Genomic DNA, 26,092 nt, shown 5'->3' with positions numbered 1-26,092 from the left:
TTACTATCAGTAAGTCAATTGGTGAAATCTTTAAATTATTCAATAACTTTCTATTCTAATTCTTGTGTTATTCAGGACATGAAATCGAAGATGGTGATTGGACAAGGTAAAGAAAGAAAAAGATTGTACTTCCTACAACCAAACAATAATGTTCAAGTTTGCCTCACTATTGAAACAAATCATGAACAATGGCATAGTCGATTTAGACATCCTTCATCTTCAAGAATGAAATTAGTAAAGTCACATTTATTTGGTTTTTGACTTTGATGATTCTCTTTTTTGTGATACTTGTCATAAAGCCAAACAAACCAAATTGAAATTTTTCTTAAGTGAGATTAATGCAGAAAGCGCTTTTGATATAATTCATTATGATATATGGGGACCCTATTTGAAGTCCACTTTGTTCGATGCATATTATTTTTTAAGCATATTGGACGATTTCACCAGAACCACCTGGGTTTTTCTTATGAGACACAAGTATGAAACCTTTGCCTTTATAAAAAAAAATTTAGTCATGTCAAGAGCCAATTTTGTAAACAAATCAAGGTCCTTCGCTCTGATAATGGGTCTGAATTTTTTTTTGAACGAGATTCAAGTTTTTTTCAAAAATAATGGTGTAGTATACCAGCATAGTTCTATTTACACTCCCCAACAGAATGGGGTAGTTGAACGTAAATGCCGACATCTTCTTGAAGTGGCCTGGGCCCTCCGATTTCAGTCAAACTTGCCTATACATTTTTGGGGTAAGTGTGTTCTAACTGTAGTCTATCTAATCAATCGAACACCGACACCTAAACTTGAGGGAAAAATGCCTTTTAAAAAACTATTTCATAAAAACCCAAATTATAAACATCTTCGTGTTTTTGGTTCTTTATGTTATGCCACTCACACCGGCCAATATAAAAACAATTTTGACTCACGAGCCCGACATTATATATTTCTTGGATACACATAATTGCAAAAGGCATATAAAGTTTATGATTTAGAAAATTGTCAAAGTTTTACTAGTAGAGATGTGATTTTTTATGAAAACATATTTCCTTATAAATCTTTTGAAGAAAAAGAGGCTGGAACTGTATTGCCTAAGCCTATAGATCATGTCGAAAACTCAGAAACCATTATCATGTCACATCCTTTATCGAATATAGTACCCGAAGATTCTAACCATGAAACTCCAGATTCTTCTACAGAGCCTCAACCTAAAATTGTGCATGAAAACCCTAATAGCATTGAACCCGTGTCTCCCATACCTTCTTTTGAGAGTGGTCTTAGAAGGTCATCTCGACCAAGAAAACCCAATACATGGCTAAAGGAGTTCTACTGCTCATTGATTTCTTCACCAAGCCCGAACACGTCTTCAACACAATGGTCTAAGTTAAGTACTCGCTTTTTATTATCAATGTTTGTCTCGTTCAAAATTTTTTTAAGTAAACACTCATCCTTTCTAGCTTCTCTTGCTTATACTCATGAACCCGACACTTTTGAAGAAGCAGTTCAGTATAAAGTCTAGCAGGATGCTATGGACTCAAAAACATGTGCTTTGCAAGAGAATAATACTTGGACCATCACTACTTTATCAGATCATGTAAAACCTATCAGTTGTAAGTGGGTATATATAGTAAAACATAAATCTGATGGATCGATCAAATAGTATAAGGCGTGGCTGGTTTCCAAAGGATACTCACAACAAGAGGGTCTTGACTATAATAAGACTTTTGCCCCCGTTGTGAAGATGGTCATGGTAAGAACTTTACTAACGATGGTAGCTACTCGCAAATAGATGATTTGCTAAATGGATGTTTAGAATGCGTTTTTGCATAGAGACTTACATGAGAATATATATATGGAGATTCCTCTGGGATATGCTCTACAGGGGGAGAATCTTGTGCACAAATTACAAAAATTCTTATATGGCTTAAAAAAATCATCACGAAATTGGTATCAGAAACTCTCTAATGTTCTTGAAAGCTTCGGGTTTAAACAGTCTCATGCAGACCATTCACTCTTTACTTTTAATAAACATCATGTCTTTGTGGCGGTTTTAATCTATGTGGATGATCTAATCATCACAGGTAATAGCTCAAAAGAAATTGATAAGTTGAAGCTATATCTCTCTCAGCTATTTCACATGAAAGATTTAGAAGCTTTAAAGTATTTTTTAGAAATTGAGGTTGCTCGCTTAGATAAGGGAATCTACTTGTCTCAACAAAAGTATGCCTTGGATATTTTAACCGAGATGGATCTTCTTGGTGCTAAACTCGTCTCTTTTCTCATGGGGCAAAAACATGGACTAAGTTCAGAACATGGGGACCTTATACATAATCCTCTTTCCTATCGTCGTCTAGTTGAATGATTGATATATTTAAGTATCACATGACCGAACATACAATTTATACTACATGTTATGAGTCAGTTCATGCAACAATCGAGACTCCCACACTTTCAAGCTGCCCTTCGTGTGGTTCAGTACTTGAAGTCACAACCCGGACAAGGTACATTACTCCAAAGCAATAACTCTCTTCATTTTACTGCATTCTGTGATTCAGATTGGGCAGCCTGCCCATAAACACAGCGCTCTGTAACTGGGTATTGTATATTCTTGGGTCCTACTCCTATCTTTTGAAAAACAAAGAAACCAACTACAGTTTCTCGTTCGTCCGCTGAGTCAGAGTGTCATGCTATGGCAAATGCTGTGTTTGAGGTTGTCTGGCTTAAATTATTACTGAATGATCTATGCGTTGTGTACACATAGCCGGTCACTGTATTTTGTGATAATCAAGCGGCCCTACATATTGTTGCAAATCCGGTATATCATGAACTTGATATTGACTGTGCATGAAAAGTTGGCACAATGCATTATTTAGATCTGCTATATTCATAGTCAAGGTCAAATTAATAGCATACATTTTCAACAAGGCATTGGGGAAGGAAGCCTTTGTTCATTTTCTCGAAAAACTAGGTGTGCAATCTCCCTGCACTATTTGAGGGAGAGTGTTCAGAATACCAACTCATTAAGACACTGACTCATTAAAAATTCCATCGTTCATTAAGAGTTCTAAAGGTTGGTTAAAGAAAGAATATCGACTCAGTAAGACTTCAGAAGGTCGGTTATATTTTATCATTATCAAAAGTTATTGTTATCAGAAGTTCGGTCTGTTGGAGACTAACGAGTGCAAGTCTGAAGAGTCTGAGCTTTATCATCAAGTTTTTCATCATGCAGTGCTGTGTTTTTCAGCAAGTTTTTTTCTCTCAATAACATATTCGGTTTCTTTATTTTCTGCTTCTCTTCCCTTTGTGACTCGATCTTCACAGATGTAGACTCTGTTAAGAGTCGAACCACATCATATCATTGTGGTTTGTGTGTGGTGTGTGCCATGTTCTTGTTGTCGTGATACCTTGACATGGTACTAGAGCCTGTTTGATAAGGTTTGATCTTAAGATCATTCTGAGCACACTACAAGAAACCTGTGGATTGGCGACGACCTAAATCCGTCGCTAATCCGTCGCTAAGCCATCGCTAAACAGTTAAGCGACGGCTTAGCGGCGGATTAGCGATGGATAGAGGCCATCGCGAATTTTTGCTCGCTAATTGGCGAAAAACTTATCTGTCGTTAATTCCGTTGCAAATTTGCGACAGATTAGCGACGGACATTATCCGTCGCTAATCTGTCACTAAATTTAAAAAAAAAAATAAAAAAAAATTGATCCCTGTCGGGCGGTATTTCGGCAGCAATAAGCCGGACTTATACCGCACCCGACAGGCATTTCGCAGACTTGTATTGTCCTCCGTGAACCGGTGCTCTCCGGCATCGCCGTCCTCCGTGAACCGGCGTCACCTTCCTCCAACAATCGCTCAGCCTCGTCGCCATCCACCGTGAAACGGCGTCCTCCGAACTCGTCACCGTCCTCCGTCGTCACCGTCCTCCGACGTCGTCACCGTCGCTATCCTCCGACGTCGTCACCGTCTTCTGGTGTCGCCGTCCTCCGTGAAACGGCGTCCTCCGAAGTCATCGCCGTCCTCCATCGTCGCCGTCCTTCGTCGTCGTCGTCGATCCTCCATCGTCGTCGTCCTCCGGCGTTGCCGTCCTCCGTCGTCGCCGTCCTCCGTCGCCGGCGTCGCCGTCCTCCGTCGCCGGCGTCGCCGTCCTCCGTCGCCGGCGTCGCCGTCCTCCGTCGCCGGCGTCGCCGTCCTCCAACAATCTGCCTCATCGCCGTCATGCTCTCCAGCGCGCTCTTTGACGAGGAGAGAGCGGTTTAAATCGCGCGATTGATTTAAATTTCGAACGAGGAGAGAGGGAAAATTTTGCGCTCAGTTTAAATCGAAAATTAGCGAGGGAATTTTTCCGTCGCTAATTAGCGACGGAAAAATTCCCTCTCTAAAATGGTTTTCTTGTATTGAGAATTAGCGACGAAAAATTGTTGTCGTTAATCTATCGCTAATTAGCGATGGATTAGCGATGAAACAACTTTAATCGCTAATCCGTCGCTAATTAGCAACGGATTCATGAAAAAAGTTTTCTCTAGCTAATTTGTCGCTAATTTGCGACGGAAAAAATCCGTCGCAAATTTGCGTCGCTAATTAACAATTTTCTTGTAGTGGCAGTCCTTTGTTGTGAGCGGGTTCATGTTCTTGTAAAGAGCAGGTTTGATCTCACGACCTGTCCGAGCATGATTCACATTCAGCAAAGGCATGACAGACAACAACAGATCGAGTAATGACAATAGGGTGGCATGACAGGCAACAACTTCGTCTACAAAGTTGTTTGCAAAAAACGTTTTGCTATGGGAGTCTCAGCTGACTTGATCACTGAAGAACTGTAATTTGATGGGTTAAATCAGTGTTGTGAGAGGCGTACGCTTCAGTACCTGAGGCGTACGCCTTAGAGGCGAAGCGCAAAAAAAAAATACTGAAGCGCTGGATGAAGCGTTTGTGGGTTCGAAGTGCACGCTTCACATGAGTGAAGCGTGCGCCTTGCTTCGATTATAAGGCGTACGCCTCATGTACAACCCCCAAAAATTGAAATACGAAAGGGTTTCTCTCTTTCTTTTAATGTTTTAAACCTTCATCCCCTCCCCCCCCCCCCCCCCCCGCCGCATCCCCTCATTTCCCTTTTCGTGCCTCCCCCAACCCTCTGTAAAAATCGCACAGGGAGGACAACATCAACAATGCAGGTTCTCTCGATATGACCAGTCTAGTTGATGCTCCAAGCACCAGTGAATTGGACGTTACAAGCCTTTTAGGGGGGACAACATCAACAATTCGCCTTTCTGATGTCGCAACTCTTGCTGTTGGTTATATGTTTATATTTTGTGTGGTTTTCTTTTACCTAAGCCTATTGGCTTTGATCCGCTACAACAGGGGTGAGCCGTTCACCATGGGCAGGCTTTATGGATTTGCTTTTGTAGCAGAAGCAATTCCATCTATATTGAGGCAATTTTTTGCTGGAATGAGGCATTTGATAACTATGGTTAAGGTTGCCTTTCTGTTAGTCATAGAGCTTGGGGTCTTTCCATTAATGTGCGGTTGGTGGCTGGATATTTGCACAATCAAGATGTTTGGGTCTACAGTTGCACAGCGGGTTGAGTTCTTCTCAATCTCGCCCTTGGCAAGCTCCTTGATCCACTGGGCTGTAGGGATCGTCTACATGCTGCAAATAAGCATTTTTGTTAGCCTTCTTCGAGAGGTACTTTTTACAATTGCTTGTTTATAAGCTTGCATGATTTTCTAGTGTTTGGCAGATGCAATATTATGGGCATATCTACTACTGTTCTAACTTATTTTTTCATTGCTTAATGTAGGTTTTGCGCAATGGCGTTCTATATTTTCTTCGTGATCCTGCAAATCCTAATTATAATCCATTCCGTGATTTAATTGATGACCATGTGCACAAGCATGCACGTCGGGTTCTTCTATCAGTCGTTGTTTATGGGAGCTTGATTGTAATGCTGGTATTTTTGCCTGTCAAGCTTGCCATGTATATGGCGCCATCTGTCTTCCCTTTGGATGTTAGGTAAGTTTTCTACTTTATGCTGAAGTCCAAATTTTCCCTCTGCTGTTCTCTATGAACTAGTTTTAAGTAGTGTCCTTTTTCCCTTCTTGAATATGTCTTCAACTGTTTCTGTTGATTTGCAGTCTATCTGATCCTTTTACTGAGATACCAGCAGATATGCTCCTTTTTCAAATCTGTCTGCCATTTGCTATGGAACACTTCAAGCCTCGGACAACAATCAAAGTAGTTCTTCGAAGATGGTTTAGTCTAGTTGGTTAGGCTCTTGGATTAACCGAGTTTCAACTCGATGGTAAGGCTACCATACATCTAAGGTCATGTTCTTACAATTTTTTTTTTGCTCTAGTTTTTTCTGACCTGTTATCATCCAGGTATACGGCACCTGAGGTTCTGGTCCAGTCACCTGCGTATGACTCTGCAGTTGGTAAGTTTGCTCTCTGGCCAAATCAAGAAGTTCCTTTTATTAATATATGATGATATTGACTCCATGATTTAGAGGGCCAATACGTTCTTGCTGATATTGCAGGTTGTACTACTCTTATGTGATATAAAAAAAATGTCATCTGATATTGCAGGTTGGCGGCGAGGAAGAGCAGCAACCCGACGACAACGATGAGTTAACTATAGGAAAATATTATTTATTTTATATTGTCGTTTATTATTAGTTTTTATTTAAAAAATTTATTATTTTATTAATATTATATATTTTTTTATTTTGATCATGAAGCTTATGCTTCAACGCCTCGAGGCTTACGCCTCGCTTCATAACAAGCTCAACGCCTCGCTTTGCCTCAACGCATTTAACAACCTTGGGTTAAATAGATGGGTCGAACCCTTGACCAAATGAATTTCTTTCAACAAAAATTGGAAAGAACCCTTAGAAAAATCTTGCTTTCATTGAGTGACACAGGATGGACCAACTTTCATTGAGTTAGATCCTTTCTTCTCTATGACACTGTTCACAGCCAAGTAGTTGGTCTATCTACCTCATACAGTGTTTAGACTGTATGTTGTCCAATCAAGGGCACGTGTTTAAAGCTCAATTACGAAATTTTAAAAAGGGGACTAACACCATAACCAACTACTTTCACAAGGTTAGATGCATTGCCCACCAAAGAGTTTAAAATTTGTAGCTCGACAAGAACTTGTAATTATAAAAGAGTTGTTAGGTATGTTGTTAATCCATGATGCATATTTACAAGGAGATGGAATTGAATCACTGCCCATGGACAATCTTACCTACAAACAACCTTAAGTAATTAAAGTCAAGGGCCATAAGGTAATCAAGAGAAGTTCAATAACAGGGCCAAAAGTGGTGGTAGATATCAAAATCGATTAGTGGAGGTAGAGTAACAGGAAACTCATTCATTCCTATGATATGTCATTCATGTGAGAATGCTGATCATATTACTGCACAATGTTGTAGTGTGTGTTAAACTTGCAGTAAATCAGGTCTTGGGGTACTTCAATGTAAGACATTCAAAATCTAGAAGGAATCGTCATTACTTGAAGCTTACCATGTGACTGTAAAAAATCAAGTGGACAAACAGTGGGTGGTATCTTGATTCAAGAGCTACTCACCATGTCATAACTAATCTCAAAAACCACTCATTGCAATCTGAATATCAAGGGAATGACCATCTTAAAATTGGTAATGACCCAAGTCTACAAATTGCAAATATTGGTAGTTCAAATTTTAGTGCTTCTAGTTTCAGATTTGTATTGAACGAAATATTACACATTCCATATTCCATCCATCACACATAACCTTCTTTTAGTTCATAGATTTACAAGAGATAATAATGTTTTTCTTGAATTTCATTATGATCGGTGTTATGTGAAGGACTATAAAACAATGAAAACAATTCTGCAGTGTGCAAATGAAAAATGCCTATATCGGCTTGACATCAGTAAGTTAACTCACACCACTAGCAAAGTCCATGAGAAAACGACATATGTTGGAGAAAAGACTTTCTGTAGATTTTTCCTTCCTAGTTATGATAAAGGTCTGAATAAAATTTGTGAGGCATGTCAACTTCTCTCTCTCTCTCTCATTATATATATATATATATATATATATATATATATATATATATATATATATATATATATATATATATATATAAAAACTAGCAAAATATGTAAACTAGAATGATCCGAGATTTTCATAGGTTTTTTGCAAATCTAACACTTCAGATGGATTCGGTATGGTCCATTTTTTTTGGAATCGGCTATTGGATCATCATAATCGGATCAAGAAATGTGATTTTGTATGATTGAATATTTATAAGCATTTTGAGACGTTGGTTCTCAATCCTTAAAAGATCCTTCTTATACAATTGATCTAAGAGTATGTTTTTATAAAACCAAACATCTAGATTGCATTCATAGGATAAAATTTAATAAAATAAATAAAAAAACTTATGAAAATCTTGGTGCATACCAGTTTACATATTCCAGTTACCCTATATATATATATATATATATATAGGGAAAATAGAATATCTAAACCAATAAAATATGTAAACTAGTATGAACCAAGATTTTTATAGTTTTTTTTCGTAAATCTAACTATGTGAATGCATCCGGCATGGTCCATTTGCATAAAATTGACTATTGGATCGTTGTAATCAGATAAAAAAATGTGATTTTGCATGCTTGAATATTTATAAAAATTTCAAGTCATTGATTTTCAAGCCTTAAAAGATCCTTCGAAATTTAAAAAAATATATAAAAAACCTATGAAAATCTTGGTGCATACCAGTTCATATATTTTGTTGGTTTACATATTTCAATTACCCTATATATATATAGAGATAGAGAGAGAAAGAGAGAGAGAGAGAGAACTAGAATATATAAATTGGTATTAACCTAGATTTTTATAGGCTTTTTTGTAAATCTAATCCTGCAGAGGCATTCAATGTGGTCCATTTGCTAGGGATTGACTATTGGATCATCGGAATCAGTTCAATAAATATGATTTTTTATGCTTGCAAATTTATAAAAATTCCGAGTCATTGATTTTCAAGCCTTAAAAGATCATTTTTATACATCGTAATCAGATGATCCAACTGTCTGTTTCTATAAAACCAAACATCTAGATGACATCTGTATGGTGAAATTTTAGAAAAAAATAAAAAATCTATGAAAGTCTCGGTTCATACTAATTTATTTGACTGGTTTACATATTTTAGTTACCCATATATATATATATATATATATATATATCACTTAAAGGGTTTTGCTTTATTTGTATAAGGTTGAAATTAACAAACATCTTACCGAGACTCTTGTTATGTGGACCAAATAAAGGCAATTTTAGGAGGGCAGCTTTTCATGTTCTTTCTTATGAAAGCGATCTCTTTCCCGGGGATGAAACAAACATCTTTATAAGAAATATGTAATGCAAACCACATAATAAATGAAAAAAAAATAGCTTTCCTATCAAAATGGGTTCTCACCTCCCACCATGGGGGGACATTTTTATCTCTTGGGTAGAGAAAGTGCCTTTCCTTGGTCGGGAGTGTAAGAAACACCCGGACCGTTTGTTGCATACGCACGTTCAGGGCAGAAGGCATTTTGCTATGAAAGATGCAAAAATGTCATTAAAGTCTCCCCTCCCGAATGTTGTTTGCCTTTCAGCCCATTTAAAACTATTTAAACGTGTGGGTCTCACTGCTACTTTCCACGGGTGTTCGTTTCACCCAAGTAGGAAAAAGGCCCACTTTCTCCTGAAAGTGAGTCTCTTTCCCAACATTTAAGGTGAAACAAATGGGAAGCCTTTATCACACACACAAAAAGACTGTTTTAAGGGTATTTAATGATTTTAACCTATTAAAGTAACTTGGGTCAGTGATAACCTAAGTTATATGAACAGAAATGCTTTTTGTAATTTACAGAAGATAAATTTAGTGTGATTTTGATGATATCAAAAACTTAGTACCTTTTTTATTATCACTAAAATTTAACATGTTTGGTAACGTCTCATGAGATTCAGATTCTCATACAAATGAGAGAATGATCTCATTTGCACAAGCAACCAAACATCAGAAAATGCGACTCATTGCAAATGAGAGTCGTTTTCTCATTTATGTGAGATTCAGGAAAATCATTTAAGACCTCACCGTGATTCTGAATTATATGTCCCCAAATCAAATTTTGATTTGAAGTCACCAAAGATAAAAGGTATGTTTGGTTGCATCGAATGTGATTTGGAATCAAATGTCATTTGAAGTCATATGATTTCAAATCACATATTCCACCGTGTGATTTGGAATCACATGAGTCACTTCAAATGTGACTTCAAATCAGGTTCCTTTTCATATTTGCATGAGATTCCAAATCACATGTTTGGATAGGAAGCAGATCAGGTCATGCTGAACATGAGCATTTTTTCTCATGCTGACATCTCGTGGCCATCCGATTTGCATTTTAAAAAGCTCAAAAGTCAACAAAACCACGTGGCATTCATCCAAAATGCAAAAAGACGGCCACGATGTCTGCATGAGCAAAAACTCTCATGTTCAGCATGACCTGATCTGCTTCCGTTTGGATACGTGCAAATGAGATTCATTCTCTCATTCGCGTGAGATTTTAAATCACATTTGAATGCAACCAAACATACCTCAAATCTTAAAGTGCACTTTTGAAAATTTCCCAAAGAAAAAGGACTTCCCTTTTTCAGGTCAAGCCAATTAAGATGTCATGCATAAATGTGTGTTCTATTATTCTTAAAGACAATAATGTACTTTGCCAGAGATTTTGCCTGCAATCAGAAACTTTTTTCTTTTCTTTTTCTTATGACGAAGGAAAAGCTTCACCGAGAATCAGATCACTTAATGGGCTCGCCTCCTTGCCAGCTGGTAAAACTCCGGGTTGGGGACATTGAAAATTTCAAGGGCCACTATGATTGCTACCAAACCTACGTGCACCCATTAAATTAGAGGCAAACTAGAGTGGACCCAATGTTTTACACTGAAACCCAAATCAACACACACACATACACTTCCAGTTCATCTAAAAGAGATATTTTCTTTTCCCATTAGACTTCTCATGTTCCTCTGCAACCTGTGCACTTTCTCCAGAAGGATATATACCTCAATGTGTTGTTACACTTTGCTTTTTGACATTTTACACCTTCAAATTCCAGTATTTTGTGCTGGTTAATATGCCCCATTGTGGTTCATTAAAGGTCAATATGCATACAAATCATTGGACATTCACGTGTACAGTCAGAACCCAAGAAATTTTGGTACAAACCTATGGCAGTCAAGTGAGGGTTCACAGGTGCAGCTCTATATTGGTGACATTAAACCCAGTAAAACAGGTCAGGGATGGGTAGAATATCCAAAGCTGGACCAAGTCTTCCATATGGTAAAAATTTAGTGGGTCAGAAGCGGCCATGTCAGACTTTCAAGCAATTTACAGCTAGCAGAGTGCAGTAAAAAACTGACAGAAATTGCTCATTAACTGAAACAAACACCAAGTCTTAATTGGGTAGAATGAGGAAGCCCTTGCTTAGAACTCAAGCCAAAACCTCTCCAAGGTAATCTAAGTTATTACTTGAAAGCATGCAAAAATAAGCCCAATGAGTTAGGTGTTAACAGCAATTTGATTTGCTACCAACAACCACACATGAACCAGTGCTAGGCTTTCAGGGCAAGCCTCTGAGATACAATATATATGACCCATTTGTAAAGAGTTAACAATCAGCAATCCAGACTACCGTAATGCAATCATGCTAGCAAAATGGGATTAAGTATCAAATCAGCTAAAACTTTGTCTCCCAAATAGCAAATATATATAGTGCTTGTAAACTTCTTGTAAATCGATCACCGATCGGTAATATGTTTAACCAGGACATGACATATATAGGGTATCTTACAACTCTTTGGCCCTAAGACATGTTACTATAAGTTACATTCTTTTCATTTATTCATTATCAGTATATCTTGGAAACATCTAATAATATTTCTAATAGTGTGTATCAGGTCAGAGCGACATCCATCAGACGTCACCCTGATGCCACGATGAACAACATTTAAAACACCATGATTGGACACGGTGTTTTCAGCCATTTTTTTTATATTTACACAGAGAAACCACCCCCATATGATCGTAGGCCTGGCCGCGTTGGCCCTGCAATACTTACAGCCACTGTCCTGACAGCGTAAAACTCTGTGGGCTTACCCCTTTCTCCATGCTTTACTGCTAGGCAGGTGGTAGAGATTTTTATGGGTTTTCTAGAAAATAATACTTAGATCGTTTTTTTGATGAAAAAAGTGATTTTTCAACATTGAATATTTATGACAATTTTAGTCCATCGTTTTTCAAATCATATAAAAAATCATATAAAAACTTCCCTCATTTCAGAATCAGAATATTCAAGAGTGTAACATTATAAAATCAAGCATGTGTGGTCAAATTTGAGAAAAAACATGAAAACTCCAAAAGTCATGTATGATGCCAGTAGTCTGCTACTCTCTCTCTCTCTCTCTCTCTCTCTCTCTCTCTCTCTCTCTAGAGTGGTAGCTGCCTACCACATACTCGTGCACGCTTCCTGGCATCCTAAAAGGTAAAGAGCCTTTAGCAGGGCTTTACAAGCGCGCGCTACTAAAGGTTGAAAAACCTTTTTATACACAAGACGCTAAATTGCCTTTATACACTGGACGCACAATGAGTGCAGTGCGCGTCCATTTGCTTCTAGCTAGAAACTGGATAGGCAGCTACCACTTTGTGTGTGCCAATAAATAAATATATAGAGAGAAATGGGTAGCTGCTCATACGTTAGGTGCAAAATGACAAGCAGTGATAAATGGGTTTTCCTACCTTTCCTATTCTTTTTGGCAGTTCCAACCCCCGTAAATATGTCGGCCACGATTGATTTACGAGGAATCCACACCTGGATCATGTGTTTTCGATGAAAAATGATAATTGAAGACTAAAAAATGTACAAAGATTTTGGACCGTTGATTTTTTGAACCTTATAAAAATCTACCCATGTGTCAGAATCAAACTCTTCAAGAGCTGATCCCTATAAAATCAAATACATAGATCACACTTGTACGGTCAGAATATAAAAATGAAATGAAAAAAAGCTGAAATATATATATATATATATATATATATATATGTAAACAGCTAAAAGCATAGTGAGAAGCAGTGGCGGAGCCAGGGGTGGGCGGCCGCCCACCCTAAAATTTGAAATCGAGTAGACTCATGACTCGGAAAACCTAATCGAATCGGGACTCGTGAAACCGAGTCGACCGGGACCTGGGCTCTCGATGAGTCTAGAGCCTGCCAAAAGAGGCGAGGGGTAAAACCCTCGCCAGTTTTCCTTTATCGTATGTGCTCTGCCTCTTCGTTCTGGCGTTCCCTTTCTGTCACGGCAAGGCGGCAACCCCATTCGCCAGCAACCCCTGTGCTTTGCAGTGCCGCCGGCCTCCCTTCGGTGAACCCGCGGTGGCGGTGCCCCCCTCCGAGCTTCTCCCTCTCTGCTGCAATCTCCGGCGACGCGAGGCACCGGTGTCGCAGTCAGTCGGACCTTCGCCAATCTTTGGCGACCATCGCTAGCAGCCGACCGTCGCACTGTCTCAGGTAACCTCCCTAGTCCCTACCCCCTCTCTCTTGCTTTTCTTGTTGACCGGCAAACACGATAACCCTGTTTGCAGTTTCTGAGAAACCGAAGCCTTCGGTTTCTCAGAAACCGCAAAGCGTCAGACGACCCATGTCGCCGACCGAAAGACCTGCCGGCGACGACTGCCAACACAACGCCCAGCCATGCCCACCCCTGGCTCCGCCACTAGGTGAAACGTCCCAACATCCCAGCTAAATGCGTATTTTCAATGGGTTATTTTGTTTGCATTTAGCTGTTAATCTTCATATCTACTTGACGCTATTCAATTCAATTTGAATATCGTTTGTCGGGCAATTAGCTATTCCTATTTATTCGTGTTAACCAACTCCAACTGTTATATGTAGTTTTTGAGTTAAATCTGATTTCTATTTTTGCTTGCTTGAATTGTTAGTAATTTGGTTTAGGACAAGGTTTGTGTTTCACAATTTTTTTCATCTTGGATTTTAAGCCAAAAGCGCTGTTAGTAGTATGGGTGTGGGACACACACCAACTGTTTGGTGAAATGGCTCACTGACTCACTGACTCAGCTGAATCAGTTTGGTTCAAATTTTTTGGCCACCCATTGTCTTTTTCTAAGGGTCGAGTTCCTACACTATTCACACATTTTAAACAGCGTTTAGGCATCTTTTAGGAGACAGTTTGCTGAATTGTTTTGTTCCATAAATCAGTACTTAAACCAGTCCCTAGTCATGTTAAATAGTTTGAGAATTTCATATATTTAATTTCACTGTCATTGCTACTTGTGCATACTCTTTACAGGATCGTCCTTCAAGACCATAGCATTGTCCCCGAGACCCGAAGTTTGCCCACCCAACGAAAAACTTCTGGCTCCGCCACTGGTGAGAAGCTCTAACCCTAAGCATGCATCTAGAACAGTTTTGGGGAGGTGGTCAAACCTAACGAGTTGTGAAGAAGCAAGTAGAGAGAGATGCCTTGTGACACGCCAGCTCCCTTCCGGCTTTCATCCGGTTCTCTGATTATCAACTTGATATAACACAGCTCATCCTGCCAACAAATTAATTCAAGCAATCAGATGCAGTTATCAGAAACTACGTGGTTCTTAAACTTCCAGAAGTGTCACCACCAAACTGACCCAAACCCATAATGGGTCTTCTCACCAGCCAATCCCAAACTCTTAAACACTATCAGATTTAGATATTATTTTTTAGGGAGAAATTAGATTCAGAAGATCGTCTGCACCAATTTACTGGATTGTCAGAAATTCAATATCTGATATTCAATAAATTATGAGATTCAGAAGGCTTCTGTTCATCTGCAAATAAAACATTCAAGTGTCCCTATATATCATCGTTCAATTCATAACAGTAAGAAAAACTAGGATTTTTATATGCTTGGTGGGTTGTTTGGAGGGAAAGGAACACTAGGATCTTCTACAGGGGGCTCACTCTCCATCTTTTTTTGCTCTTTCATGTACTATCAGATGTCTTCCATATGGCTAGGCAGAAATGGCCGATGATGGACCTTTGTTGGATTCACCTTATTTTTGCTAGCTGCCCTGAACTTCTTGTAAAGTTGGGGGTCGATACCTCATCACCCTAGGCTTTTTTTGAACTTGTCTTTAAATAAAACTAAGTTTCTCCCTTCCTAAAAAAAAAACAAAAAAGCCAAATTACAAGTACAGAATTTAAGCTAAATGTAATGCATTACTATGCAGCTAACAATCGAAATTTACTTTTTTCTCAAAGGTCTCATCGGTTTGGTCTTCTACTCCAGTCAAAGCATTGATTCAACGGATTGGCAGTGACACAGTATCTGACTAGTTTAGAGTCTTGAGTCTCGGGCAACATGCTGCCATAATGATAAATACTTCATAACATACAAATATGTGCATATAATTATTGCAAGAGATCAAAACAGAAGTTGTAGAAAACTTATAACTATTGGGATTTTTAGAGCTCATGTTCGTGATCACAGTAGGTGATATTGATAGGATTAGAGAATACATACAATCACAATAAGAACAACAAAAAAGCAAATAATTACAAGAAAAAAAAAGGGTTTTAGGTGGTTTGACAAAATTGCCTACATCCACAAGGTAAGTACCAAGAGTCTTTATTAATATAATCAATCATCGATATAAGAAAGAACAAATAAAGTGACAAACTAGAACAACCATACCTATCGTTTGACCTACCAAGAGAATTGATGAGTGCAACTCAAACCTTCATCTCTGTCACCAAGAAGAAGTTACATTATCTTTCACATTTCTCTCAAAATTTTAAAAAAAGACTCAAACACCGGTAAACCACCCAAGAGAGTAAAACCATAATTTTCCAATACTTAAAAAAGAGATACCCTCTCTTTTATGTATTTCTTAAGCTAAGAATTACCTCTCCACCTTTTCAAAAGATAACACACCCACTATTTATAATTTTCAAAGGTAGAGTCTTTATGTATCAAGGAAGCTCATATAGTTTGTATTTTCTATATCATATCTGATTCTAATTAAGAGCCCAAAAGAGATTTCTTCCTGTGGCAAGGTGAGTCATAGTCCAATATAAACTCATTCAAGCTGTAATTAATGTTTTTCACCTTAGCTTGAATGCTCTTCAACCAACTCTCTTTAAATATCATCTCTATGTAAGGCCAAGTAATCACGCTCATAAAAAAAATCAAGTTAAGGTCAACCCTGAACTTTATAATATTCACTGTTTTGCCTTTTTAACATACAGAAGTCTTATTTTTTATGCACAAATTTATGTATAAAGCTGATGAAACATACGTTATCCCATCATCATCTCATACACATTATCCATGAGCTTGAGTAGACTTTTTTTAAAATTTAACCATCTTCTATAATTAACTATCCTGTGATTAAACTTGAAAAGATTTTGATGAAGAGTCATCATCATTTTCTATGTTCTTGACTTTCTGCTTCACTTGCAACAAAGTTTTCTTTGTTTTTCTTGCCTTGTAAACACCATGTTAAATTAATAGATCTTTAACTCTTCTTTGCTATAATGTAAAGTTTTCATTGTCATCAAATTTTTTTATCGCAAACTTAATATTCATTACCCTTGACCTTCCCTACAACCAATATTTTTTTATATTACTTGTTGAGATTTTTTGGTTTGTGTTAAGATCACACTAGGTCAGATATGATAGTGATGTGATTAGAGAACACAGGCAATCACAATAAAGATGCAAATAACCACATGATAAGAGGGTTTTACGTGGTTCGACAAAACTGCTTACATCTACGGGAAGAGTACTGAGTGTAACACCCTAAGATTTTAAACAATAAAAAAATATAGTTTTTTTTATCAGCGAAAACCTTTTTAACTTTAGTTTGAAACCTTAATTAGGCGGGTTACAAATCGTACAATAAAGATAATACTGAATTTTAATGCAGATGACATTTCTAAAATAATTCAATTCAAGTAAACTAGTAACGGAAACTAGTAGCAGGGATAGGAAGTGTCGTTTGAGGAAGTGAGAGGATTTGGCAGCTCCCACCTCTCTGAGGTGGTAGTTGTGGATTCCATTCTTTAGTGTAAATACAAGAGGTAACCTTACTTCCCCAATCCCAAATCCATAAACACCCACCGCAGATATCAGTTTCCAAACTACTACCTCAAAGTAGTTTGACCAAGTTTTTTGCCAAATGCATTAACTCCTATCTCAGCTCCTAGTTTCCAAACAAGGCCTAAATAGAATTGGATATCTTACCAGAACACGTACATCCCCGTATGTTGGACAGCAGTTGCATTGGCTTTCTTCTCTGCTTCTGCTTAGCATTGCTTTTTATATCTGTTTCATTTCCTGGTAACTATAGTACTAAATGAAACTAAATATAATTTTGATATCTTACCAGAACATGTACATCCCCGTATGTTGGACCACAGTTGCATTGGTATTCGATACACCCTAGCATATTGCCTATCAGGTATACTAGTACCAGATGTCAGTAGGAAACTCGTTTCAATTACTTGAGAAACATGCACCAACTTCATAGAAAAACGTTACTAGCGATTCCATTATAAACGAGTATCCAGTTTGTTTATATTCGCCTTTTTTCATACAAACAACAATTTTATTGTATAGAGGGATTGGTTTTACTAAGATTTTTAAATATTAGAATTTATAATAAATTCATTATATAATAATGATTGATTTACATATATATTATATTTAACTGTTCTAATTTATAAGTACTTTATAAAAATATATACTTCCTATCAACTTTTTAGAAACTCATACAAACTCTTTTAAAAATTGTATCAATGTTTATTAGAAATTCATCCATATTTTTCAGAATTGTATCAATATGACTTCAAATAATTAAAAACGTACCCCAATCTTGCCTGCACGTACCTGTATCATTACCTCATACCGTATCATTTCTCGTACCCATTTCAGGCAACTAGGTATTGGACTAAAGTGTGGGCGCATGTGTGTGTTTGCGTGCACACACACACATGCACTATAAAGAATTAATTTCTACATTTTGGAGATGGGCCAATGGAGGATGTAATTTGGCAGACATCAGCTACAGTGACTATAATGGCAAATATTGGAAAAAATGCAAGAAATTGAGTGGCAAATAATTTTTATAGAAATGGCAGAAAATCAAAATTTAAATTATATTTTGTAAAAAAATAATTAAAATTTGGTTTTAATTAATTTTTTTTGTGAGAAAAACAAGAAATTTCAATTTATAAGAGAATTTTGCTACGGATATTTACCCAAAAAAAAAAACACATTTTGTCACTGCTGTAGTGACTAGACACTTTCTACACAAACCTCTCAATACCAATCTAGGGACATAAGCAATTTGGATTTGTCTATGCTATATGTAAAACAAATCTACTTGGATATAGCATAGTGTGATATGTATTTGGATTTAGATGGAGGAAGAGGCCTTATGACATCCGATATTAGTTAACAATACCAAACTAAAACTTCTGCTGATAATTTCCAACCAAAAAATTGGACATTCTGGATATGTGTAGAGCCTTTAATTACTGAAAAAAATACTGAACATTATTATTATTATTCCACTTAAGAAAAAATTATCACTAGTTGAAGATAATTGCTTTTATTGTGATGTAGCCGTATAAGGATGCAAGACAAAATTGAAATTATGTTCGGAACCATGTGAAGAAAATGAGTGGGTGGTATTTTATTTCAAAAAATAAAAAGGAAAAAAAAAGAGTGGTCGCCTTAAAGAATGAATACATCTGTGTCATTGGTGACACCATATTTGTCATTTTTCTAACACGGATCAATAAATAATTTTGGAATTCAATAACATAAAATTTGAATGCAAAGTTTAGGCTAGCTATCACAACTTAGGTTTTTTTTTCTTCTTTTTTATTTTTAACTTAAGAAACCGCACCCGGCATGAAGATCTGGTTCCATTGGCTCAGCTCGACATACATACGGTCGTCATGCCAGCAGTGTAAAACTCTAAGGCTAGGACCCCCGCCCCCGGGGGCCTATGTTGGGTGTGGGCTTGCATAGAGGTGAGACTCCCACAAAAATCTAACATTGACCACCCGTCTAGTGGCTAAGCCCCCACCCCACTATAACACCCTCCTTGGAGCACTTTTTTTTCCCTTGATAGCTCGGACAAGATTAGAGTTGGGAAACAAGCCGAGCTGCTCATGGTTCGGCTCACCATGAACTTGTGTGTATTCAGTTCATGTAACTGGCGAGCCAAGCCACGAGCAGCTCGTTAACAAAAGATGAGCCGAGCACGAAGAAAGGGTGATCGGCTCGGTTCAGCTCGTGTAAACTCGTAAGATTATAATATATAGACTTTCAGTGCAACATTCGACAAAAAAAGTAGTTTTGTGCTGTTGGCAAGGACTTATGGCGCTGCAATTCAGTTCTTGTTCGTCCTCATGGTATAAATCCTTGTGTTTTTTTTTTAATGAGTCAGCTCGCGATTGAGCTCGACTCATTTAGTTATGAACACAAGCCGAACTCAAGCTGACTTAAATGGTAAACAAGCTGTGAGCCTGAACAGGCTAGGCTCAGCTCATTCAGCTCGTTTACCAGCCCTATAACCTCGAGTGAGGCTAATGACCACCTTAGTGGCCCAACCTTGATCCATTGGCTCAAAACTGTGGGCTCCTCTTCACCACCAAAGAGTCATCAAGCTTTGGCCTTGCGGCAAGGGATTCACACTCGACTTTCAAACTTGTTGGCTTTTTCTTTTTTTCGTATTAGAAGATGTTTGGGGGTTTATTGTATCCAGATCCAGGCCCATATGGCCTAGCTCCAGAAATTACTAAGAGAACTGCCTATGCTAAGACTACATGCAAATAGTTTATGTTTTGGTTCAGCTATAGAGTGCAGACTTAATATGAATTACTGAGACCCGAATCCATGCACTGCCAGACCTATTTTGTATCTTACACAGATCCAACAAAAATCCAAGTCAGTATATATATTTAACTAAATCTTATAAATAGGTCAGATCTACAACAGACATGGCCCATTAGCATTAATGCCATATTTTAGAAGTAACCTCATGATGATGACAGGGATCTTATTAGCCAAAAACCTGTATGTGGATCTCCACGATGCTATGTTGGCATTGGGACCCATATGTAGCATACACCAGCAGTTTTGATATGGAGATCCTTCCCACTTGCCATTTAAGGTCCTCCTTGCGTTATTCATCTTCACCACAAAAATATGCAACTCTTCCAATTATCAAAGTTTTTTTTTTTTTTTGCTTTTTTTATATTGTGTTTTATGACAAAACATGGGGTGCTCAAAAACCAAACATCAGAAACCACCAGCCAACTTTTTAGATAAACAAATGGAGATATAGAGAGAGAGATGATAAACCAATAGAGTAGCTCATGACTTGGCTTGGCTCAGAGTTCGGCTCATCACTAACTCGTTCATGATCAGTTTTTATAGCTGGCGAGCTGAGCTATGAGTAGTAGCTCATTAAGCTTAAATGATTCGAGCCCGAATATAAGGTGTTTGACTCAGTTCAATTGGAAAATAACTTGTCTAGAATATATATTTTTTATGTATAACATATATTTTAAGTATAATATATATAAATACATAAAATGTATACACAAAGATTAAAAAAATACATAGAAAATAAAAACATAAAATATAAACTATTAAGTACAACTTATATATATATATATATATATATAATGACTAGAATATGAGAACTGAAAATATGAAAACTAATGTGTGAACCGTGATTTTCACAGATTTTTTGTTCTTTTCTATTGAATCTAACCATAGAGATGTTATATGCATGCTTGGTTTTATAAGAACCCGTTCTTGAAATGTCCCATTTGATGTATAAATGAGATTTTTTTAAGCCTTTTAAAATCAATGACTCATAATCTTTATAAATATTCAAGCATTCAAAAATCATAATTTTTTATTAATAATACATGATCCAATGGTTGATTCCTAGCAAATTCACCATGCCAAGCACATCCACGTGGTTGGATTTGCAAAAAAAGTGTTGAAAATGCCCATATTTATAGTTTTCATATATATATATATATATATATATATATATATATATATATATATATATATATATATATATATATATATATATATACTACACTAAAGATGGGATGGCTTTTGTGTAACCTTTTTTCCCCCTTTCCTTCTCATTTTCCGTCCCACCACCCCTTCCTCGCTAGACGACTTTTGCTGACAGACGCTTCTGCTTGTTCGGTGCCCTGAGTTATGGCAGGTGAATCTACCGGATGCTTCTGCAAACGCTGGCTATTTCGAGGGCAGAGAGCGGGGAGCCTGCAGAAGAGGATGGTGAGCCCAGTCTTCGGTTGCTCATTGGAGAACAACGATGATGAGAGAGTGGGGAGCTTTGATACAGTTTATGTGATAGGAATCATGCTTTGGATAATGTTTTTTGACATAAAAATAAGATTTTGTAGGTCATAAAATTTTGATACATTGTAAGCTTTTAATTTTTAAAGGTCTTAAAAAATATACATGTATGTTATAATCACATTATCCAAAACTTGTTTTATAATAAATAATGCTTAAAGATCGCAACAAAAAAAAAGAAATTTGAAAATCTAAAGCTTCTATTATATGTAAGTAGGTAATCACATTATCATTACCAATATATATATATATAGTAATGGGTACATGCTAAATGAGTGTTTTTCATTTTATTTTTAAATTTTGACCATACATTATGTGATTTATTTACTCTTCGTAGATCCATTCAGCATTGAAAGAGCAGAAAAACCCATTTAATATGCTTCATTTAACATATTTCATTTAGTGCGTACTCATTTCTCTTTTTTTCTCTCTCTCTCTCTCTATATATATATAACATAAAATGTTCTTGCACAAACTTTTTTCTCACTCAAAGCTAACACGAGCCGAGTCATGAGCTCAATCCACTGGTAAACAAGCGGAGCTCAAGATGCCCTTGGTCGTTTACCAGCCAAGAAAAGGTTCGCATGGACCCTACATGATGAGGACCCAGTAGCAATGGGGACCCACACTTCCGGATTGCAATCATCCTCGGACGTCGTCCACGAAAAAAAGAGGTCGCCAATTTGTACACCCCAGTCCCTACGTCTTCAAATTCTCACCAGACGCCTGGCGGCGACTCAGATTTTCTGCAAGACACCATTACCCTCCTCCACCCTCAAACACCCTCGAAATGGCTTCAGTGAGCAGCATAACCCCTCAGAGTTTCTCTCACATCACAAAACCCATCGTGGGTAGACCCCCAAACCCCTCAAAATCTGCCTTGAACTCCTTCCACACCGTCAGAGGGCTCTCCGGTTCTTCCCTTTCGCAGCTTAAGGCCAGGAGAAGCGCTTCAAGACCAGTGTTTGATGCAGAGAAGAGGAATTGGGCAATTGGGTCTCTCGTTGAAGAAGTAGATGTGATCCCCATCAGGAACGGCGAGTCGATCAATCTGCATGAAGGGGCTGAGAGCCCCAACTTGGTGCCTGTCAGGGGATTCGCAAACGAGGGTAGTCTTCTCTCTTTCGAGGGCGGAATCGGAATTGGGGACTCCATTGTGGAGGGGTTCTCTCCTTCATCTCCTTCTTCCTCCAACCAGGGAGGGGATGGTGACGACAAGATGGTCGATAGGGCCATCAACGCCGCGATAGTCCTCACCGCGGGCACGTTCGCCATCACGAAGTTGCTCACGATCGATCAAGACTACTGGCATGTGAGTGATTTCATGTTGGTCTCTTCTTTCATTGCTCAATTTCGTCGGAATTCCGTTTTCTGATTGTTTTGACGATGTTGGTAGCTTCTAGTTTTTTTAATACAATTGGGCAATTTTATTGAGAAATTTGGAATCGAAAATCCCTGTCAGAATTGTGATTTGGTGTTTGTATGTAATGGTATTTTTGTTTAGATTTATTATTCTGCTGGGATTCTTTTTACTTATTGGAAAATAAATTTTTTTGTTTTGTTTATGGAATTGGGGGGAGCTTAGAAATTGCTAGTAATTGGGTGAATTTGCCTGATTTACAATACTAAGAGATAAAAATAGTAGATCTATTTCGTTAAATTCTTGATTTTTCTGTGGTGATTATTTGGTTTCTATTTGGTTCATAATTTTCTGTAGCTTAAATAGGAGTCGCTGAATCGGTTTCACCGTTTTCCTCGCTTACGTATTTGGGGTAATGGGATAATTTCTATTTGGCATCGGGAGAATTGGTTGTTCTCCCTGAAAACTGTATTATTTGTTGTATGGAGTGATTTTAACAGTACTTGTTGTGTTGCATAATCTGTGTTGATGGTCATGATTTTTTGCCTTTGTTTGTTAATCTAGAAACTGTCATCGAGTGGATGAAATTTTCATTAATAACCAAGAAAACTAAACATTTTAACACTATGGGGATCATAAGTTTCGAGTAAACTATTAGTGAGATTATTTAACGTTCTTTGTTTCGTAAACTCAATCTGACTATGAAGATGAAATATTTTAATGCTAACAATAATACGTTTGTAGGTGCACAAGCTTTGAGCAAGCTGCCACTGTAATTATTCATCCGGGGTACAGATGAAAATCATTTTGTTTACTTGTTTATGGTCTTTGTTTCTAGTATGAGATAATAAAGATCAAACGATTATAGACATAGTGTCTATTGCTTACCCAGTTGCCCTTCTACTCTTTAGTCCACAAAGTATATTGTTCGTGGAATTAATGTTGTCCTTTATCATGCTATGCTGTACCACTTGCTGTTCTTTCGATCCATCACTCCTTGTTATGCCCACTTATGCTGTTGTGATATCTAGACTACTGGTTGTTGCATATTGTTTCTTTTGCCATTATATACTTGTTTTGAGTTCCTAGTCCTTTTGGTTCAACTCTAAGAAAGGTGCGTATTTACTTTAATATTGGAATCTCTAGAATTATCCTCTTCTTCTCCTTCACTCTGTTATTGTCTTCAATAGAGGACAAGTGTTGCTGTTTGAGCACACCGTGTTTAGTTCTTGCCGTGGTCTCTCAACACTTTTTCCCTCTTGAAATATCAGGGATGGACTCTCTACGAAATACTAAGATACGCTCCCCAGCATAACTGGACTGCATATGAAGAGGCTTTGAAGACAAATCCAGTTCTAGCAAAGATGATGATCAGTGGAGTGGTTTACTCTGTTGGAGATTGGATTGCTCAGGCATGACTAATCTTAAGTCATTCATGTATTATGTTTCTCCACTTTTTGTAGATTAAGGAACATGAGTACCTTGTTTCTAGTTTCTGTTTTCTTACATTATTCCGAAATTGCAGTGCTATGAAGGGAAGCCACTCTTTGAATTTGATCGTGCTCGCATGTTCAGATCTGGCCTTGTTGGATTTTCCCTGCATGGCTCTCTTTCACATTATTACTACCACTTCTGTGAGGTATTTGAGGCTTTGATGTTTTTTTCTTTTTGGAGTTCCTTTTGTGGCTTGTAACTAGCTAAATTTTGGATTACTGAAGCAGGATACTCTCTTTGTTCAGGCACTTTTTCCATTCCAGGACTGGTGGGTAGTTCCTGTAAAAGTGGCATTTGACCAAACAGCATGGTCAGCACTTTGGAATAGCATTTACTTTGTTGTAGTAGGATTTTTGCGCCTTGAGTCCCCAGGAAACATATTCTCTGAATTGAAGGCAACGTTTTGGCCCATGTTAACTGTAAGTTAATGAGTCTTCAGTCTTTTGAACAATGTGATATTCTAAGCAGAGCCAAGGAGATCCAATGCTTGAATTCCTGTAGATAGACACCTTTTTTTTAATAATCTAAAAAAACACTATTTTAAGGAAAAATAGTTAGATAAAATGAAATAGGTCAATTTAGGCATCATTTTATATACTTATTGTAGCTCGATGTTTTATAATCCGATTTGTGTTTGCTGCAGTTGGATATGCATTTCTGGTGACCTTCTTGCTAATTGTACACGTGCAGGCAGGGTGGAAGCTTTGGCCTTTTGCACATTTGATTACCTATGGTGTCATACCTGTTGAACAGAGGCTCTTGTGGGTGGACACTGTGGAGCTGATATGGGTGACCATACTATCCACGTAAGTTATCACAGTCTTTTTGGGAATTTTAGTATTACTTTTTTGGCTAACTAATTGTTTACCAATTTGTTCTTGTTTATTATATTTTCTTTGGATTTGTATGCAGCTATTCAAATGAGAAATCAGAAGCAAGAATCTCAGAGGCATCATCAGATCCAAATGACAAAAATTCATCAACCATTTCAACGGTATGAATAATGATTCTTAAGCTTCTTGGTGAGGTCTTTGACCATTGCTGCTTATATTTTTCCTTTTCCTCTAGGAATGAGCTAGGAACCAGCTGAAGCAAAGGAGAAACTACTTGTTTCCGTGGCATCCTCTAGCTCTCATGGTGGCCTTATGTACTACATGAACTTGCAGTATCCATGCAGTAATGCATCTCTGCCGCCAGCAATGTGTATATATTCTGTAACATTAGCTTTTCTCCCTCATCCAAAATTATATGCAGCAGCATATTCTTCTGATCTTCAGTGAATCAGCTATGATTTATATGCTGTCAATGATTATTTAATTAGTGCAATTACAGAGCAGAGTTGTTATCTTCTAGCAGTCTCTCGAATTTTCCAGAGCTTTCCTGTTCAGAGATTCCCCTCCAGTCAGGAATTGGAACTGAAATCAGCCTCCTCTTCTATGTATCTATCTTAACCATGTTGGAATTAAAGTGTTCAGCGTTTTAGACTCCTCTCCTATCATGACTTGCAGTATCCTTTATCATTTTATCAAAGTTGTAAGTATCGTATAGTTAGAGGCCCAAAATAAGATAAGTATTGTAATGAAAAAAATTATAATTTTTTAATAAAAAAATTTATAATTTTTTAATAAAAAAATTTATAATTTTTTAATAAAAAAATTAAAATTTTTAAAATTTTTAAAATTTTTAAAAAAATCATAAAAAACAACAAAAAATCTAAAAAATTCATAA

General features: G+C 37.4%; 1 protein-coding gene across 2 annotated transcripts; it reads left to right on the top strand.

Annotated features, from left to right (window-relative positions):
* Positions 1 to 22,213: 22,213 nt before the first annotated feature.
* LOC149822902 (uncharacterized) lies at positions 22,214 to 25,719 on the top strand. Of its 2 annotated transcripts, none has more exons than XM_089980154.1 (7): positions 22,214 to 22,822; positions 24,142 to 24,282; positions 24,396 to 24,509; positions 24,610 to 24,783; positions 25,055 to 25,170; positions 25,277 to 25,358; positions 25,433 to 25,719. In XM_089980154.1, the coding sequence occupies exons 1-7, from the start codon at positions 22,301 to 22,303 to the stop codon at positions 25,436 to 25,438; spliced, it is 1,155 nt and encodes a 384-aa protein (XP_089836280.1). In that variant the 5' UTR covers positions 22,214 to 22,300; the 3' UTR covers positions 25,439 to 25,719. The 2 variants fall into 2 exon arrangements, with proteins under 2 accessions (XP_089836280.1, XP_089836279.1); XM_089980153.1 differs by having other exon boundaries at positions 22,215 to 22,822; positions 24,592 to 24,783.
* Positions 25,720 to 26,092: the final 373 nt, after the last annotated feature.

This window comes from Nuphar pumila, chromosome 11 (genome assembly GCF_984573655.1).
Source record: "Nuphar pumila chromosome 11, dmNupPumi1.hap1.1, whole genome shotgun sequence".
NCBI classification, from domain to species: Eukaryota; Viridiplantae; Streptophyta; class Magnoliopsida; order Nymphaeales; family Nymphaeaceae; genus Nuphar; species Nuphar pumila.
The sequence above is the reverse complement of the archived record's forward strand: the minus strand, read 5'-3'. Positions and strand labels throughout refer to the sequence as shown.